This window comes from Tiliqua scincoides, chromosome 2 (genome assembly GCF_035046505.1).
Source record: "Tiliqua scincoides isolate rTilSci1 chromosome 2, rTilSci1.hap2, whole genome shotgun sequence".
Classification (NCBI taxonomy): Eukaryota; Metazoa; Chordata; class Lepidosauria; order Squamata; family Scincidae; genus Tiliqua; species Tiliqua scincoides.
The window spans coordinates 212677555-212692422 of NC_089822.1; the positions used below are offsets into that span (position 1 = coordinate 212677555).

General features: G+C 41.6%; 1 protein-coding gene across 1 annotated transcript in view; it reads left to right on the forward strand.

Moving 5' to 3' along the window:
• ATG7 (autophagy related 7) overlaps positions 1-14868 on the forward strand; it is a 145839-nt gene that overhangs the window by 63722 nt on the left and 67249 nt on the right. Inside the window, exon 17 of the mRNA XM_066613855.1 lies at positions 518-640. Coding sequence (XP_066469952.1) covers positions 518-640 — 123 coding nt within the window. The remainder of the gene's footprint in view (positions 1-517; positions 641-14868) is intronic.

Sequence of the window (14868 nt, forward strand, 5' to 3'; positions counted from 1 at the left end):
ATGTATGTAAATGGGACAAAAGATATAAAAGCTTCTTTTTAATGGCGCACAGGCCAAGAGCATTGAATGTTTGTGTTTTTTATTTAAAGTGAAGTAAAATATCCCACAATGAGTCACTCATTGGATTTGTTTCATGCAGAGATTAACAGAGATAATACTTGCTATATACAGCTGCACCTGGGAAAATAAATTGCACTGGTTACAAGAGGCACTGCTGGATGTCACAAATAGATGTGATTAAATCAGCATTAGTAATTCATTTCCTATGTATTGGTTTCTGAAGAGATGAGTATTGGAATATGTAAATAACAGTGTGTGTAATCATGACTTTATCATTTCAGCATAGGCAAAAATATTTTCATATGCTGTTCAAGGTTAAATTAGGAGTTTGTTCATTGTGTTGTAATTTTTTACTAATGCTCACACTACTTTGTTGGTCTGTAATGTGACAAGTTTCTTTGATTTCATTCTAGAATAATTTGGAAAGGATGACTATCTTGTCTGGTTGTTCTTGCAGGTCCTTGATCAATATGAGAGGGAAGGCTTCAGTTTCCTAGCAAAGGTTTTTAATTCCTCACATTCCTTCTTAGAAGATCTCACAGGTCTGACACTGTTGCATCAGGAGACCCAAGCTGCTGAGGTAAGATATGTCAAAGCTAAAGGCCCAACAAAGAAAGCGGAAGATCCTTATACTACTTTTTCAGCTTCAGTAATATGATAGATGTTCTTAAATTGGACTCTTTGGATTGCTTAAATCCATATGTATATAGTAACTTCAAAATATGCCTTTGTACTGTTTGAATTTGTTAAACCTACTAGATGTGTTGAGGTGGTTATGATTTGAAACTAAAGCACAAACCATAGGTAGGTAGATATAGTAGGTGTGGGTGATAGCAGTTGGTGATGAGAACCAGAAACTGTGAGTGAACAAAGATTTCACTAATGACTTTCGTGTTGCTGCTTTTAATGTTATGTTAGAAATTTCTTAGTTCATATTTGAGTTAATGTCAAGCCTCTGTTCCATTTTGGAATTTTGACACCATGACCCTTCTAATTGCTGAAATAGGCAAATAAAGTGAACATCTTGCATTATGTTTAACTGTTGAAAAATTTTTCGATTGCTTATGGCTGTCTTACTGAAACAAAAGCTGTTTAACAAATTTAGTAATCGGGTAGTACAATGGCTACTAAAATTTTTATTGGATTGCACTGTATGGTTTTTACTGTTGTGTATCTTTTATCTTGTGCCATCAATGTGCATAGCATGCTGACCTCATGCTAGTCCTAGAGAACAAGAAATTTAAGATGGATACATTATCTTTTAATAGTGATTTTTTAATGGGGCTTTTCATTCCATGCCAGCTTTTCTTTTACCCGTAACTCTTTGTAAGACAATTTAAAAGGTCTGCTCTGGACTAATTCCCCACCCCACCATGCTATGTGTGAGATTAAGTAGCAGTTGTACCTGGTCTTTTTCACTGCAGGCTTCTGCATGCAGTCTAGAATCATAGATCCTCTGGTTACATGGGCAAAGTGTTTAACGGTGTTTAGTTGTATGCCCTTGCTCATTGGGTCACATGTGCTTCTTTGCGGATAAAGCTTCTTAAGTGGCATTATATGAAAAAATACTATTCTTGTTGGTGTTTTTTATAGACTTGTTTCTTACCTTATGAGCACTGTGCAGGAGGATGCTTGAAAGTCTTCCAAACTAAAACACTCATGCTCCATATGTCCTCTGTCACTGTGTCCCTTTTCTTTCTTTTGCCTCCTTTAGGCAGGTTTTCCCAGACTTTGTTATTGCAACCCCTAGAAAAAAAAATGCATGTGACACTGCCCCTTCAAATTACAGCTAGCCATGACCCACACTTTGAGTATCCCTGGAGAAAGAGGGTTGGTCCATCTAGCTCCATGTAGTATTACTACTTATAGGCAGCTTTCTGGCGTTTCAGACAGGGGTCTTCTCCAACCCTACTGGAGATTCCAGAGATTGAGCCTAGTTCCTCAAAGCTTTGTGATCCCCTTCCATGCTGCTTGTGAGACTCCAGGAAGTCATACTTTGAGAACTGCTGCCTTAGTGAAAACCTGAGGTAGGTCTAACATGGAAGGCACTCTAGCAGTCATTTTCACTCTCTACCATTAAGGATAGTGCATCTTCATCAGCTATTTTTGTGCTATTGGTCACCATCTTTATCTGGTAGCAGTCAAACAATAGTTGCTTAGGAAGGAATAAAGGCACTTTTAACCAGAGTGACTTGAGGCAAAGTACCAAGCTGCTTTGGGCTGTTGTTGGTTCTGACACACTGGAGGATTGCTGGATTTGTTTCAGGTTCTAGCCTGGGGAAGATGTTGAAGAAATGAGAAAATTACCACAAAAGTGAGTGCTAACCTAGGCAAGGCCATGTCTAGCTAGTTGCATCTGAATTTTATTGTTTTCAGTTTACCTTGACCTACAAGAACTGTTTTTTCCTCTAACATTGATACCTGTTTTTGTTTAGCTAACTATAAGACCTGTCATTTGTGTACCTCTAAGACCTGTTTTGATCGAAGGGCAAGTGCCTGTTTTGTTCATTTTCACCATTCCTTTCCTTTTTTAAATTTGATTTTACTTGTCCAATCTTTCTGTTCAGAGAAACTAAGACTTTCTCCTCTCATCCCTGACAGCCTCTCAGGCCTTATTTATGTATTTATTAGATTTGTATTCCATCTTTCTCCCCAAAAGGCACCCAAGGAAGCTTCCACTACCCAAGTGTCTGTACAGAGGATTTAGGTTAGCCTGGTCATTTGGCTTTCCAGATCACTCATATATCATCTGACTTCTGTGCTGAGGAAACTCCAGTCTTTGGAGGTTCCTTTAGATGGGAAGTAGGTGAAGAAGGGAACCCAGCCTCTCTTAGATTTGGAGTTGCAAATTTTTTCCTCCTGGTCACAACATTTGATCCTTTTTTCTCTGTGTGTTAAATCTTATTTTACTACTTTCTCTCCAAGGGAGCTACAAGGCTCCCCCTAGACCACTAAATGCATACATAAGCGTAAATTGTACACATAGTAAGAGGTTTCTTTGCAGTTTCAGTTTTGAGTTTAAAACTAAAAAGGGGCTTTCCTTTTCAGTAAGTTCTGACAGTAGGGAAAACATTACTAGGTTTTTAGCCCTTTCTTCCATTTTCATTGTGGCTTGGAGACTACAGTATTTGTGCTTTGAGAAATGCTGGTGATCACCAGACCTCATTTTTTCAGGACCCCTGCTCTCTGACTTTGTATGTTCCACACATTGGAAAGAACCTATCTGCTGTCTTGGGGGATTACTAAGAAGTGAGTCAAGAACCTCTAATGTTAGGGTTTCTCTCTGTTCTTTTGCCTCTGGCAACAGTGGGTGGGGAAAATGAAAGGATAAATTTTTGATTTATCGAAAATTGATTGGATCTAAAGGATGATGGACTGAAGAGAAATTGTGCTGCTAGTGCTTATGGAAGAGTTTGCACAGTGAGTAGATGAGGTTCTGTAATGATTCTCATGTCTCTGCTTGCACAGACTCTAGTACTGGTACATACCTTTATTGCTTAACTTTCTAGGACAGGGTGTAAAACCATCTTCCTTTGAGTAGATTACTGCTTTGCATGCAGAAGGCATGATTTAATCTAATCTCTTTTTCTTTTCAAAATAAAAGTTTATACAGATGGGATCTCGGTATCCATGGATTTAGCATCCACTGATTTGACTTACCACTGATACCGAGATCCACCTTTAAATGCCTTGTGATAAGAAAAATCCTATTTCCTACCTTCATGCTGTTACATAATTATAAATTCATTCCATTAGATCCCATTATTCACCCCATGTAGTGGGTGAATGTGGTATAATGTCTATACCAACGCATTATGGAGTGACAATAGAGGAGCAAGAAACCTAGAAGTGGGTCTTTAAAACTATTTTCCCACTGATTTCACAGGGCACAACCTGTATGTCAGAAAAGGGAGCTTTGGGTTGCAGAGGGAATAAAAAACCCATCTTTCCTATTGGCTGGTTAGGAATGTGAACGCCTTAGGATTGGTGGTGATTGGTTTGTAGAAGTGATGAGAGTTGGGATTGGTTGGTGGTAAGAAGAATCAAAGACTGAATGTTGGGCAATGGCAGTTAAAAGATAGTTGGGCAGATTGAGAAGGGTAATAGATCTGTGAGTAACTGAAGGGCTGCCTGAAAGTCTGGCAAAAGTGGGTACAGTGGGTTAGGAGTTGCATTTTTCTTGGTACTCTTTTATTTTAAATCACCCACTTGGCTTAGTTTATTCTGTTACAATTACAGTTCAAGTCTTAACCTTACCCAAGTGACTCAGAAGGTCTGTCCCCATGCAAAAGTAATAATGATGGAACTATGATTTGAGGATTCAGCAGGACTGACTCCTCCCAGATGTTTCTATCTTTAGACCCTCCTGGGGAGAAGGTGGGATAAAAGCATGATTAGCAGACATAGACCATCTCCTGATTCTTATATGACTGTTAGTGCACCTTTCTTTATTTGATTAAGCGTTGAATGGGGCCTCTCTACCAACCAAGGTAAGTATCAGTTTTTTTGATATGATTTTTGTAAAGCTTTTTGCATTGAGAATGAATGTTGAAGTTTGACATTTTTTGTTACAGGAAACTGGTTTTGAATGATGACCAGAGAATAGTTGTTAGAGTGCAATTTTTCCCCTCCAAATATGGGTAACCACAATTTTCCAGTGTCTTATGACTAGGAACTGCCTGTCCAACTGCAAGTTCATTGTGAGTTTTGTTTTGTTTTAAAAGAAGCTTTACTGCTTTTAAGCATTTAACAACTTGTTTCCCTAGATGTATGTTTCTTTAGGCACTCTCTGTTGTATCTGCCCCCATTACTCTGAGCAATTTCAATACATAAACACTAAAAGACTAGGAGAGCAGTCCTGATAAAGTCAAGCACACTTAAGGCCAGGTTAAAGCTAGTAGGATATAGGCAAGCAGTTAGTGTCTGGAAGTTCTAACCGTTTTCAGCATAGTAGTTAATGTGGCACTGTCATAAAAAGCACTCTCTCATCTTTTTCCCCCTTCCTTTCTTCCCACCTAAGTGAAGGAAAGCTCTCTCTATACACTGTGACTGACTTAGGAATCTGAGCTGTGCATAGGAGGATGTGACAGGCTGGTCGTGCAATGGGCACTGTCTATGAAGAAGTAAAACCATTGTAGTCAATGGAAAGTACTTCCAGGAAAGTATGCATAGGATTGCAGCGCAAGTCATATATTACTCATAGCATCCCCCAATATATATTTAATGCCACCATTCCTAGGGTGAGGAATGGTAGTGGTTGTATTCCCCCCCCACCTTGAGACCACTGATATCCCTAGCAGTGACCCATTTAACCTGAAACTATTGCTGTATAATGCTAGGTGAGTGAACAATAAGCTATGCCTGATCCAAGGGACTACCCTGGTGTGTATAACTGAGACTTGGTTTGAGTAGATGGGAGGAGGTTCCCTCATTTTCTGGGGAGCTGCATGCAATGAAATGGCTTGACAGGCACCTTGGCGATAGTGATGAAAAACTTGACTAATCTAACCAAGCATGAGATAGAGCGTTTTCCATGACAGTGATGACAGCAAAGAGACTTTTTTCTCTGCCACCATTGCATCCACAGAAAGCCATCTGACTGAGTTATTCCAGGCTGCTTGGGGCCTGCTTCGCTGGGCCCCTCAGGGAGGAGATGGGAACAACTCAGACTCCTGCTGTGATCAATTCGCGAGATACTTTGCAGATAAAGTGACTTAAAACCACCAAGACTTGGATGCCTCATTAACAGTTCCAGTTGATGATCTATCTGCATCTGTTAGTCCTATTATTATGAATTATTTTCCATTTCTGCACTCTGAAGGATGCAGATAGGATCCTGTGGTGCATGAGTCCATTCACTTGCCTGCTTGATCCTTGCACAAATGGGCTTATCAAATGGACAGGGAGAGTGCATCTCTGAAGGAGGAGGTGTTGCTGACGGTTTGAAGCTGGCTGTGGTTCACTTTTCTCCTAAAAAAATTCTCCCTAGATTCCAGTGTGTTGGAGAATTTCTGGCCAATCTCTAATCTCCTGTTTCTGAGCAAGGTAACTAGGCAGGTAGTGGTGGTCTCAGCTCTGGAATTTCCTGAATGAAACTGATTATCTGGATTGCTTTCAATCCAGCTTCAGAAGTAGCTTTGAGATGGAAACTACAATTTCCAAATGGTCTTTAAGGGCAGCCCCCTGTAAAGTGCATTATAAATGTCAGGTCCTGATGTCACCAATACATGCACCACTGTAGTCAGGTCTGAAAGACTTGGACAAGGATGCAATAAGCACACTAACCTAAGCTAGGCAAATGCCCATCAGGCCTCTGCTACCACTTGCTTATCCAAGAACAGCGAAGAATCCAGGAGGATCCATACACTGCAAACCTGCTCCTGTAGAATTTGCAACATCATTCAGAACAGATTGATAGCGCTGCATTACAGAATTCTAAATCAAGAGGATCTGTTTTGTCCAGATTTAATTTCAGCTTGTTAGTTCTCATCCAGTCTCCTATTGCCTTCAGTCTATGAGGTTTCCATAGTCTATTTAACACCAGCTTCTTGAATCTATTGGCCAGAAGTGATCAAGCCTCTGTAAAATAGTGTCTACAAGTACCTGACTGGCCAACCGACCCAGGATACCAAGGCTGATGGTGTTTGAAAGCCACTAAGAGCCCAATCCTGTGGTCGGCGGCACAGAGCCATGCTGCTGACCACAGTCGCAAATGTGCCATAAGGGATGTTTGCAGGGCTCATCACCTGTCTCCCGCCGGTGCTAGCCCAGCACCAGCCAGTGCTGGGCTAGCACGGGGCAGTAGCCCAGCTTGGCAGTTTCCCAGACCACAGAGCTGTGGAATGGGAGGCAGGGGCGTGGACAGGGACGGGGAAGAGGCATTCCAGATAAAGGGGAGGCTGGCAGGGGCAGAGAGAAGCGTGCCAGGGGGCGGGTGGGAGGTGTGTCGGGGGAGAGAGGGAGGAGGATCCGTGCAGGATCCAAGGCACTTGTGCAGGGCTGTGCGCCCTACACGAGCGCCTTTACCTTACTGCCAACCTTATGGTCGACGGTAAAGTGAGTAGCCCCATTGCAGGGCTGCTTACCTTACTCGGGGGAAGGGGAGCGAACATCCCCTTCTCCCGAGGCGCCTCCTGCAGTAGCGCGGCAGGCACAGGATTTGGCAGCAGCCCTTCTCGGTGCCGCTGAGCCTGGGCGCCCCAGGCAGCTCAGGATTGGGCTGCCCATGGCCTAATAGGGTCACACACACTCTGTCCAGTCCCCAGCGTACATCATTCAACAGAGTGACCAAGGCTGTTTCTGCAGAAGGCAGCCAGTTGATTTTTGCGTGCAGTTCACAATACTGTTAATCTTACTCAGCCAGGCACGACCCAGAGAAGGTCTTTGTGTGTTGTGTAGAATAGACGATAGCAGAGAGAGAAGCAAAGCAAGAAAGTTGGTTTATTCAGTCCCTCTTCTTCTTCCCCTCTCAAGGAACTCTATGTTGACTATTGATAGGCAAGCAGACCCAAAAAGTGTATCAGACATATGTATGACAGAGCATGTTGTACGAGGGTCGCCCAGAAAGTAATGCACCACATTTTTTTTTCTTCAACAATTATTTATTGAACACAATGAAACTTAGACACAAGAAAGAATGATGTTTCTTCTACACTCCCTATTTTTCCACGTAATCTCCGTCCAGTTCTATGGCCTTCCTCCAGGGAGACACAAGGGCATGTATGCCCTGTCGGTACCACTCCCTGTTCTGGTCACGAAGCCATTTCTGCACTGTGCGAATCACCTCTTCGTCATCCTCAAAATGTCTTCTGCGAATGGCATCCTTTAATGGCCCAAACAAGTGGAAGTCTGAGGGAACTAGGTCAGGGCTGTAGGGTGGATGGGGTAACACAGTCCAACCCTGTTTAGTGATGTGTTCCGAAGTCCCCAAACTTGTGTGAGGCCGAGCGTTATCATGTTGAATCAAACATTCACCTGGGTTGTAATGGCGCCGAAGTCGCTGGAAGCGCTTCTTGAGTTTGGTTAATGTCTTCACATAAGCTTCAGAATTAATGGTGCTGCCTCTTGGCATCACATCAATGAGTATGACGCCCTCACAGTCCCAAAACACAGTGATCATGACCTTACCGGCGGAAGCAGTTGCTTTGAATTTTTTCTTCTGTGGAGATTGAGGATGACGCCATTCCATCAACTGTTGTTTTGTTTCGGGCTCAAAATGGTGAACCCAGGTTTCATCACCTGTCACGATCCTGGACAAGAACGCTTTCCCCTCATCTTCAAAATGTTTCAGCAACTCAGAAGAAATGTTTTTTCTGAGAGATTTGTGGTCCACCGTAAGACAGCGCGGAACCCATCGTGCACACACTTTTGAGTAATCAAGAGCACGGATGATTGCATCCACACTTCCTTTGCTGATTGACAGCTTCAGCGCCAACTGCCTAGTCGTTATGCGTCGGTCCTCGCGAATGAGCACATCAGCAAGCTGCGTCTTGTCAGGTGTGACAGCCGTGGATGGCCGCCCCAAACGCTGCAAATCTTGGAGCTCTGCCGAACTGCCTTCTAATGGCCTCACCCTCTGTGCCCAGCGACTAACCGTACTTCTGTCGACTGCAGATTCTCCATAAACTGTACACAAACGTTAGTGAATGTTCCCAACAGTTTCTTTCTCCGCAGTGAGAAATTCAATGGCGACACGCTGCTTGTAACGTACATCACTTACAGACGCCATTTCGAAACACTACTGCAGCTACGCTATCTGTCTGAAGAAACCAAAAATTTGTGTGCGCACTCCTGAAAATTCAAATAATGTATATCTAAAGTTTTGCATTCGTACCATTACTGTAGGCTGAGAAAAAAAATGTGGTGCATTACTTTCTGGACGACCCTCGTATGTGCAGTTTGACATGATCTGAGGGTGAGAAGACATCAATTCACAAAAGTCAATGTGGGTCTTCATAGTGCTATGCTGGAAATTGCCACAGGCATCTTAAGTTTCAAAGTGGGAGGAAGTCTTGCTGTTCACTTCTCTTGATATTGCATTGTATGAAATTGCATAGAGTTGCTGCATCAGGCCTACTGTGAACATCTCTTCAGAATGCTTTCCTGGGGTTCTCCTCCTCCTCATCTCCCTGGAGATAATGGCCTGTTCTTGTTTGTTCACCAGATGCAGGAGACAGAGAGGCAGTATGCCTCTAAATACCAGATGTAGGAGTCAAATTTTCATTTGTCAGTGCTCAGAGTCATCTGGCTGGCCAGAGCTTGACTAGAGGGTTTTGATGCAGCAAGCCAATTCTTATGTTCTTTATCTCCTTCTGTTGAGTAAGATTTTTTGTTTAATATGGTTTGCAAATGTATCTCTTTTGAAATGGCAATTTAGAAAGTAACATGAGAAACAGATGAAAAGCAAGAATTGGAATTGCACAAAAGTGAACCTTTCTAATAGTTTCAGCATAGTAGATATATACTGTTAAGTAGCTTCTTGCACATGTTATGTATCCTTGATGTAAGGTTGGACACTCACTCTCACGCCTGCCTGCCTCTGCTTGGCTGTTGCAGTATCTGCATAGCTTTTGACTTGGTTTCTTTGTAGCTAATTTGAAATGACAGTTTACTGACCGATCAAGTAAAACATTTTAAACAATTCCCATTTTATATTGGGGATTGGGAAATAATGTATTTTGGAAATCTCAAAAAATCAGTGTTTTCCTTGCATCTAGTTTTAATGTGACTTCTGTGGGGTGTCGCTTTATAAACAGCTAGAGATGTTTTTTTATAGTTTCATCAGAAATATGGTTCTATAATAGTTGTGGCTGCTCATCCCAGCAACAATTCCCACAAAGTCTTGGTTCCACTGGAGATTGTTGACACTGAGAACCGCTTATACTCTCTCCATTCTACAGGACAGTAGCTTCTGTCCTGAACTGATTTATTTGGCGAGTTATACTCACTCGTATATGACTTGATTTTAGAGCTAGCGCCAAAGAGGAAGTGGGTTTTAACAGCCTCTAGTTAATATGCTCAAATAGAAAGAAGTCGCCTTTTTTAAAGAAGCATCCACAAATCAATGTGAATCATGCAGTCTGTCTTTCCAGCAAGATTGTCAAATTCTTTGTGTACTACATAGATTGTATTTCTCTTTCAGATGCAAACTTGGCATTATCCAAGATTCTTCCTTTTCTTTCTCTTTCCGCATCCAAGCCATTGCCATGTCCTCCTCAACCTCTCCAGGATGCTAATTCCTTTCTGTTTGTACTATGCTTCAGTAGTCTCTCGCCTAAATGGTTACAACTTCTTAGGATTCCCCCGCTTGTCCATCCCCTCTTCTGTCAACTTAAAATTCAAGTTTCATAAAAACTTGCAAACCCTCAAATTCAACAATGTGTAGCTTAATTGTGGTGTGTAGCTTAATTCCTAGTCGGCAGCTTGGAAGTCACGTGTGGAAAAGCAGTTGGCAAGTTTTCAGTGCTAAACTGAAGTTTGAGAGTTATATTTAATCTTTTACACATGTTCAATACCTGAAGAATGACCAATTCCTTGCAGTGGTTTTTTCTCTCTCAAAGCTTCTCTGATGGCCATTATCCCACACACTCTTCTTGTTTTTCATTCTTTTCCCTTTCTTTATTCAGAGCTTCTCATTTGTTTTCTGTGGCTGAAAATGTTTATTAATTTGCTGGGTTCTGACATACTATAATGTTTCTGCCAAGTTAAGGTTTAGGAACCATTTTATTCTCTCCAAGATGCTTGTAATCGTTCTGAGCTGACTCTGCCTCAGTATTGTTTACTTGAACAGTAATTGAAATGCTTCACTGCAAACTATGAGTTGGATCCAAAGATGCCCATATGTGAAAGGAAGACATTTCTGCTCATAGAGATTGGGAGCATCAACAGCTATTTCTTCAGACTGCAGACTGACCCTGTCAACATTGCTTGTTGCTCTAGTGGGTCCCTAACCCTCCCCCGGAGTGGCTTTTTAAATTGCCAGGTTACCCCTACAAACTACTGCTTGGAGGGGGGAATTGGCAACCCTGTTGCATGAGTGAAAGTACCGCTATTCATGCATGGGGATCTTTGGATTCCATCCACAATTTGCAGTGGAGCATTTCACTTACAGTATGAGTAAACAATATCGAGATTGAGACACTCAAAACTATTACAAGTATCTTGGAGAGAATAGTTTTTAAGCTTGCATTTGGCAGAAAGTCCAGCTACATTTACTGTAAGATTCCAGAGCACAGCAAACCAATTAACATTTTCAACATCTTCCTTGCCTTTCTCCTCACACATCGAGATACTTGGACTTGAATCTTTTCAATCAAATCCTGATCATAATTTTAAAAATGTTTGTAGTTCAGAAAGGAAAATAGTCCAGCACTTTATAGTTCAAGGAAACCTTATATACCATTTTCAGTAATACCACAGAATGTTATAGAATGTTATTGTATAGAATTGTAGAGTTAGAGTTATAGAATGCTGTTGTATTGGCATAGTTTTGGCCCTACCTTTTGATAATTGTGTTGAAATGGACATACCTGGAGCAAAAGTGTTTATTTGTGTCTGCTTCTGATTTGCCAGCCATACAAATGCAACACACATCATTCCCTCTTGAGAGTAAACTCAGAAGACTGAATGCCTATAGGTTTGGGTGTAGAATTGTTTACCCAAAATACTATAAGGGTTTTTGCAGTCTTCAAGGTTTTCCTAGGTATACAGAATAGAAATTTGTAAACTTAAAAGAAAAAGGAAACCCTCACAGCAACCCCAGGATCAGCTCCCAGGACCATATATGATATAAGCTTTTCTTCTTTCCTTATAGCTTTAGAATCATGCTTTTTCTATGTAAAAAGATTGATGGGAGGTTCAGGACAGACAGAAGGAAGTGCTTTACACGGGACCTCATTCATCTATGGAATTCACTATTGCAAGATGTGGCAATGACTGCTATTGATAGTATCTGAAAGATGTTGTGAATATAATTTCTTTCCATTTAAGAGCATAAGAGCTCTGTTGGATTGCTGACAGAATCACATGGACTATTTGCTTCATTATCCACATGCTGAGAAACACTATTGATTTACAGTTACTTTCCTTCCTCTGTCCTCCTTTGCTTCCTCTGTCCTCTCTGACACTTTTTCTCTCGATACCGAGCTAAACAAATGCATCGGTAAAGCAGCTACCATGTTTTCCAGACTCACAAAGAGAGTCTGGTCCAACAAGAAGCTGACGGAACATACCAAGATCCAGGTCTACAGAGCTTGCGTCCTGAGTACACTTCTGTACTGCAGCGAGTCATGGACTCTTTGCTCACAACAGGAGAGGAAACTGAACGCTTTCCACATGCGCTGCCTCCGACGCATCCTCGGCATCACCTGGCAGGACAAAGTTCCAAACAACACAGTCCTGGAACGTGCTGGAATCCCTAGCATGTATTCACTGCTGAAACAGAGGCGCCTGCGTTGGCTTGGTCATGTCGTGAGAATGGATGATGGCCGGATCCCAAAGGATCTCCTCTATGGAGAACTCGTGCAAGGAAAGCGCCCTACAGGTAGACCACAGCTGCGATACAAGGACATCTGCAAGAGGGATCTGAAGGCCTTAGGAGTGGACCTCAACAAGTGGGAAACCCTGGCCTCTGAGCGGCCCGCTTGGAGGCAGGCTGTGCAGCATGGCCTTTGTGAGTTTGAAGAGACACTTGGCCAACAGTCTGAGGCTAAGAGGCAAAGAAGGAAGGCCCATAGCCAGGGAGACAGAACAGGGACAGACTGCACTTGCTCCCAGTGTGGAAGGGATTGTCACTCCCGAATTGGCCTTTTCAGCCACACTAGACGCTGTTCCAGAACCACCATTCAGAGTGCGATACCATAGTCTTTTGGGACTGAAGGTTGCCAACGGTGTCCTTCCTCTGTCACCTAAATGTGTTTCCTTGTCTTTAAAACTAATTTAAGAAATGTTTAGGAATATTTCCAACATTGTAAATAAGATCTGAACTACTTTCACTATAGAAGCTCCCCTGTTAATGAACAATTAGGTTCCAGGGGTCTGTCTGTAAGCCCAGTAAGGCCCCATCTCTGTTGCTGTAGCTGTCAGATTCACTTGGGATGCTGCCAGTTTCATGTCAAATGTTGTTAGTTTGGAGCCACACAGAATGCTCCTAAATGTTTTCCATACTCTGGTTTGCAGTGTTGGCTGCAAACCAGAAGTTGGTGTTGAAAGTGTTTGTTTGTAAGCAGAATGTTCGTAAATAGGGAAGCTTGTGTATGTGCAAGCTGCTGTTTAAGCAATGGGCTTTGCATGCTGAAGTGATAGCTATGAATGTTTTTTTTTTTTAAAGAGTGGGGGGAAACAACAGGGAGGATTATTGCATTTTAATGTTCCCCATGTAAAAAGAAAATGTTCATATACATGAAGAATTAGCATGATGGGGAGTAGCATTTTAACCTAGCTTTATTACCTGCTGCACATTTTTAATGCAGGGGAATGTTCAAACATACGATCTGACCAGAGAATTTTAAAGACTGGCAGAATGTCAATTGAAGAGAACTTTAAAAAAAACACAAAAACCCTCCTCTACCTTTTGTTTTGAAAATCAAGGGTGTTTGCATTTTTAAATTTTATGTTGTAGTCATCCCTGTTTCAGACATGTCAGGCCCTACCTCTGAATTTTTTGTTTATGCATTTTAAAAATTTAACCGCATTTCTGCAACTGATGTACAAAGCAGCGTCTAGGCAGTTTACACTGTTTATGCTGAAGCTTGTTTATACAGTCATGAAAATAATTAAAAACTTCAAAATTTTACAACAGCTGTGAAAATGTCATAAAGGGCTTTAACTATTTGCCCCTTCTGTGATCCCAGTCCAGATCACTCGGTCACACACCTATTGGGAAGGAAAAACCAAGTATGCCTAGGCCAATCATGTTGTAGTGTAATTTGATCCAGTTTGGACAGTCTAATATTTTTAAAAGGTGATTTCTAAGTTATGTTGGTCCTAAGCAGTTTAGGACTTTAATGGCCAGCAGCTTAACTCTAACCATAAACCAACATATGACTGCAGTAGGCACATAGTGAATGCTTCTACCTGCTTCATGTTTTTTTTTACTTTCTCTGAAGTATTTTTTCTAATCCTGCTGACAAGTCAGCTACTCTACAGAGCTTTTCAACATCAGTCAATTGCCAAAGAAAATAGTCATAATTGAAAGTCTGTGTTATGAAGGTTCTATTATTTTTGGCTATGAAATGCTACCCCAGATATAAAGGAAGATGCTGCTTCTGCCAAGACCTATTTCTTATGACACTTTCAAATGACTTCCCTCTAGGGGGAAAAAGAACCTATAGATGACTCTAATCTCTTGGAGATTGCTTCTCATCACATCTGCAGTACTGACCATGTTTGTGCACTTGTGTTTTCATAAGAAGAAAGAAGTCCTCATATGCCACAATCCAAGTAAATCCTTGTTGCTTAGAAATGGTAAGAAGAAAGAATAGAGCTGTCTCAAAGGCAGACCTGTGATTGCCTGAGTTGTTGTGACAGTGTATTCCTATAAAATGAGGTATTTCAGATCATAACGTTCCTGCTCTCACACCTGGGTTTATGATTGTAGCTATTTTACTGAATAAGTAGATATTCACATATTTAGTACATAAATGATATAACCATTTTTTGGAAAACTATGGAGTAATTTCTTTAAAATGTGAACAAACGCAGGTTATCCAGTCTAATCTGTTGTTTCACAGTTGAATTTTCCATGCTTCAACTGTATCCTGATTCACAGGCCTTATGCAGGTTATCCTAAGTGGAAAGCAGGAAAAAATA